At 34.7% G+C, this 5388-nt stretch overlaps 1 protein-coding gene and 1 long non-coding RNA gene across 2 annotated transcripts; both read right to left on the reverse strand.

The window, feature by feature from the left end:
- Positions 1–295: 295 nt before the first annotated feature.
- On the reverse strand, positions 296–891 carry LOC142615012 (uncharacterized). The gene is made up of 3 exons (XR_012840631.1): positions 872–891; positions 549–780; positions 296–470 (listed from the first exon to the last, which is right to left on the reverse strand). It is a non-coding gene; the product is annotated as an uncharacterized LOC142615012 (long non-coding RNA).
- A 764-nt stretch (positions 892–1655) lies between these two features.
- LOC142614774 (uncharacterized) lies at positions 1656–5099 on the reverse strand. The gene is made up of 4 exons (XM_075787409.1): positions 4741–5099; positions 4532–4589; positions 2525–2875; positions 1656–2427 (listed from the first exon to the last, which is right to left on the reverse strand). The coding sequence occupies exons 3-4, from the start codon at positions 2873–2875 to the stop codon at positions 1855–1857; spliced, it is 924 nt and encodes a 307-aa protein (XP_075643524.1). The 5' UTR covers positions 4532–4589; positions 4741–5099; the 3' UTR covers positions 1656–1854.
- Positions 5100–5388: the final 289 nt, after the last annotated feature.

Raw genomic sequence — 5388 nt, forward strand, 5'->3', positions numbered from 1 at the left:
ACAACTACTAATTATTACCCCCCCCCAAATGGAATTTGCAATGGAATCACGAAGAACCATCATCGCAGGATCTGTTAAAGATCCTGAGTTCTGCTCATAACTGCTACCTGCTTCACTATTACGTTCTCTTCTAGAAATTGAATCTTGATTGACATTTATGAACTCCCTATCATCCCTATCATTTAGTCTAACAAAATTATGAAGAGCCATAGCAGCAGACACAATAAGTATTTGGATATGGAATGGAAAAGATCGCATGTATCTAATAATTCTCCATTTATTCTTCCACACACCAAAAGTGCGCTCAATCACACATCGAAGAGATGAGTGAGCATGATTAAATTTTTCATGTCTAGTTCTAGGGCTTCCACCTCTCCTTCGAAAGTCCTGAAGATGGTATGATATCCCTTTGTATGGTGTCAAATATCCTTTCATCATTGGGTATCCAAAATCAACTACATAATATTTCCCTAGACAAAAAAATTCAATTGTATTAACACACACACAATATGTCATTATAATGAATAATTGATTAACCAATTACAAACCTGGTGGTGGGTGCGGAAAGTTGTTACTTTGTTTACGAATAGTATCAAGAAAAATGTGGGTGTCGTGTGCTGCACCTTCCCATCCAGGCAAAACAAATGTGAATAACATATCAAAGTCACATGCAGCCATCACATTTTGGGTTGGATATCCCTTTCTTCCAAAGTATGGAATGGACTTCTCAGTAGGTACAATCGCTATCACATGTGTGCCATCAATCGCACCGATGCAATCCTAATAAAAACATTAATAGTTTTCAGTTCCACATGCATTGTATTATCTTATAGACAATAACACTTATTCAAATATACAATAGTACACATACTTTGAAATGTGGCCAATAAACTAGATGGTCTTGTATTTTGGTTGGAACTTCACTAAAAGTTGGATTCGAAGGCTTTACATATGCAGCTGCTAAGCGAGCACCCAACAGAGTGATCATCTTCTCAAAATGTCTACTTATGGTTTCACCCGAATGCTGAAATAATTCTTGAACCATTCGGTTACATGTTCCATGACCAAGTATCACTAAACACATTGCCACTAACTCTTCTAACCTTATATTCCTTGAATGTTGAAATCCAAAGTCATGTTGTAAAACTTGACACAAATTATGAAACACCTCCTTTCTCATTCTAAACATATTGTAATACAAATTCTCATTACCTTCCAAACAGCGTCTCAGCCAATCCCACCCTGTTTGTTCAGAATCATAACAAGGAGTCTTATTAATGTACTTATTGAAATACGTCACAACTGCTTCACAAGTAACTGTCACAAGCTAGTAAAACTCCTCGTCAGAATCGTCATTACTATCATCATCATCAGAATCACCGTCACTGTCATCATCACTGTCACTACTTTCACCATCATCATCATCATCATTGTCATCACCATCATTATTATTGTCCGCACCATCATTATTATTGTCAGCATTGTTATAATCACCACCATCATGATCATCACAATAATTTCTGTAATCCCCATCCATTAATAGTTCCATAAAAAAGCTACTCTCATGAGTACCATTATAATCATCCATATTGGTGTAAGCTACACAACAAAGTAACAAATACTTAATCAAGACAATTCACAACATACCAAGACAATTCAGAACATCAAGTACATAACACTGTAATGAAAATTTCAAATGTGTTTACATTACACATATATTAGTCCAAAGCTAATACTAAATATCACATAACTTAGTTTAAAGTTAATACAACATAGCAAATACAACATAGTTAATACAACATAGCTAACTTAGTTTAAAGTCAATACAACATAGTTAATACCACATAAGGTTAGTCACTTCTTTTGGTTATAAATCATTGCTTGTAGCCACTCCAGCTGTGACTCTGGGTCCTTGAAAGTTAGGAACATCTCCCTACGTGACGTTTTTAGTAAGATAATGGAAGCTTGAACCACAAATGTAATTTCCACTCCAGGAAGTGCTCTCACAATCGCCATTACATTATCAATTGAACTTGGTGACTCTCGAGAAGTACCTTCAGACCTATTCTGACATACAGTTATTAATTGACTAATACGATTGTCCAACATTGCAGCTCGTCCTATCTTCTTCTTTTTCTTCTGTGAGGGTATTGATTCACTAGCTCGCTTTTGTCCTGAACTACGTGATTGACTAGTATGTCCTTGCTGCAAACTATCAATGTCTAAACTCATGTCACATTGGTTATCCTTAAATTCGGAGCTACCATCTGAATCACCAGCACCCTCTTTTGGCATTGTTGGAGGTAATGTACCTGAAGAAGGGGTCCATGCAGCTACCCCAGTTGCTGCAACATCCCTAAACATTATCTCAAGTTGTTTTAGATTCTGTGGACCTTTCTCTCGAAATTTTTTAGCTTTGGGTAATTCCTACAAAATGTAATTGTAATTTCACTCATATAAGAATAATATAAAAAAAAAAAAAATATCTCCAACTAACTACATATTAATAAAATACTCAACTCACCTTCAACTTTAGGTCCCACCAATAATCAGGAGCCTCAATCGTTCCCTTCACTGCATCCCAACCTAAACCTGTGTCAAGATTCCTCAATTGTTTCCACACTTTCCAATCACCTTTTAATACATCCCATCTACTTTTTAATTGGTCCTTATCATAGTTTTGACCGGCCTCATCACAAAATTTGGTCACAAAATTGAACCAACCTTTGGTACTAAAGCCAGCACCTTTTGTTCTATTCCCAGCTTGAATTTGTTTCACACAAAGGTTACAAAAAGTAGTTGTCCACGTTGGATTAATATCCCAATCTGCTCTAGCCTTTTTTACGTCGGGGTTGGAAGTGGTCTTTTTACCCATCTATAAAGTTAACCAACCATAAGAAATGCAAAAAATAGAAGATTGCAAAAAATGCAAAAAACGCACAATCAATAACATAAAAAATAAGTTTACACTTAAATGAGTGAAAATAATTAAATATGTGTCAATTTGCTCAAGTCACTAGTTCATATTTTTTATTATGCAGTGCATTCCTAGAGAAGGAGAGTGAATTATCTTCATTTAATCTTCCAAGTCATCAAACTTGATTCTTCTCCAAAAAAAAAAAACAAAAAAAGTCATCAAACTTGATATTTATGTCAATTTGTTGACTAATTTTTATGTGTTAATGAGGGAAGTACATTTATGTCCATCTATTTATTACCTATAAGTTGTGCACTAATTATGTATATAAAAGGAATATATATATATGCACACACACATATTGTTATAAAATTTATTTATGAAACAATTTATTGGAATGCCCCAGCAGCAGCTGCTACTGTTACTGCTGATGCAGCTGCTACTGCTGCTGATGGGGCATGCCCAGCAGCAGCTGAAGTCTACAACTACAAGGGAGAAGTTGAAGGCAATCGTACTTTTTAAAGTTATTATATCATTAGTTATTGCAACCAAAACAACTAACTTATTGGATTCTAAATAAATAAACAGTTTATTTATTTAGAAATTTTTTCTTTGTATTTGTTTCTGGTAAATCCAATTTAGTTAAGTCTGCCACATGGAATCTCATTATATGCAAGTAAATTACATATTTTCAATTGCTCCATTTGGATTTGGATTTCTATAAATGAGTAATATGTTTCGTGAAATGGGTAAAAAAAAAAAAAAAATTCAAGCACATGGAATCTCAGAACTTGTAAATTCAAGCACCAGTAATTTCTTGCTCAACATGGTATTTAACCTCTATATTCTATAATTAAAATACATCTCTGTAACTCAAATAAAATCAAGTAAATTGGCTTTGAGATTCAAAATATTTCAAAATCTCGTTACAGTTAAATTGAATATGCATAATGAGCTTCTCCACTTAACCTTTGATTTTTAAAATTGAAACAACATTTCGCCAAGTTAGATAAATCAAGTCTAGATGCTTTGGGATATCAATTTGGTTCAATTCTACCATATGCACAACCATATGATGGATCCCATATCATGTGAGTCAAAACAATATAATTGGTTTCTCTACTTAGACATTAATTTTTTTTTTCTTTTAGATAAATCTAGAAATTTTATTAATATAAGGAACCAAAGATACAACGGCATCTGGGAACTAACAGCATGCAGCTAAGAAAAACAAAAACCAGAAGAAGAACACAGCACAGTACAGAGGCTGTCAACAAACGCAAGACCAAAAATAAGACTATGGAAAAACTTAATTTGGAAATTTTTTCCAGGTTATGAAACACACTAAGCTAAGCACAGACATGCAGAGTTTCATAAACATAAAAAAAAAAGAAAAAGAAAAAAAAGAACATCAATAAATCATAATATGGTTTCATTTTGGCCAAACAAACAAATGGGGCTTTATTTCAAAACCATTTGCAAAAATTTCTAAATCCGAAACAAACAAATTTCAAAACCCAATCAACTAAAGAACCAAATGGGTCATCATTAAATCTCCAAACCCTCAAAAACTCAAAACGATCTTAAAAAAAAAAAAAAAATTCAAATGCGTACCTGGTGGTTTTTGGTAGCAGATCAGTCTTGCTTGGTGCGTTTTTGATCAAATGCGTACCTTCAAAAACACTTTCTCATATCAGAAAGTATCATAACTAAATTTTTTTTAAAAATTACAGATCGAGAAAACGAAGAGCAAAAGAGGAAGAAGAAGAAGAGGAAGAAGAAAGCAGAAGAGGAAGAAGAAGAAGAAGTCACGGATGACTTACCACAGAGAGATCGGTAGCAGCACGGAGAGGGCAGAGCAGAGAAGAGATGAGATGAGATGAGAGGGTGATTCGGTAATTTGAGGACTCAGCCCAACGGATAGCTGAAAACGTTGAGGGACGTTTTGCTTATGGACCTCCAGAGCTCCATAAACGAATCCAGCGTTTTCCCCTTTGCTCAAAACGCAACTTTTGGATAAAAGTTGCGTTTTTCCTTCACCAAACGCCCAAAGAAACTCAGCTTTATGTAAAAGCTGCGTTTTAGCCCCAAAAAGCCCAATCAAACGGGCACTAAAGCAATTAAGCTATGTATTGAATTATAAGTTAATAAATCCTTTTGTTATGTGCAGATGCTGAATGTCAACAATTCATTGCAATGAACATTACCTTTAAAAAGGCTGCGGGACCAAATGGAGGCCAAGTTGTGGCACTTTCATCTAACTCCGACATATCAATCTATTATCGTTGTGGAATTAAGGGCTACTAGTATACCTTATGTCCACAATCTAAGTGTCAATTCTACCATGATTGCCAAATAAGTGGCATAGTAGATTTTATCTTTGAAGATGTCACAGCCGTCTTTCAAAAATGTGATATTCGACCAAGACAATAATTGTCCTGACAATCGAACACCATGCTCAAGGCCATCAA

This window comes from Castanea sativa, chromosome 11 (genome assembly GCF_040712315.1).
Source record: "Castanea sativa cultivar Marrone di Chiusa Pesio chromosome 11, ASM4071231v1".
NCBI classification, from domain to species: domain Eukaryota; kingdom Viridiplantae; phylum Streptophyta; class Magnoliopsida; order Fagales; family Fagaceae; genus Castanea; species Castanea sativa.

What these genes read in the sequence shown, in the direction of transcription:
- LOC142614774 (XM_075787409.1), bottom strand. Translation starts at nt 2,875, where the DNA reads ATGGGTAAAAAGACCACTTCCAACCCCGACGTAAAAAAGGCTAGAGCA. An exon ending in GGTGGGACCTAAAGTTGAAG is followed by an intron (nt 2,428 to 2,524) that starts GTGAGTTGAGTA and finishes TACATTTTGTAG; the next exon opens with GAATTACCCAAAGCTAAAAA.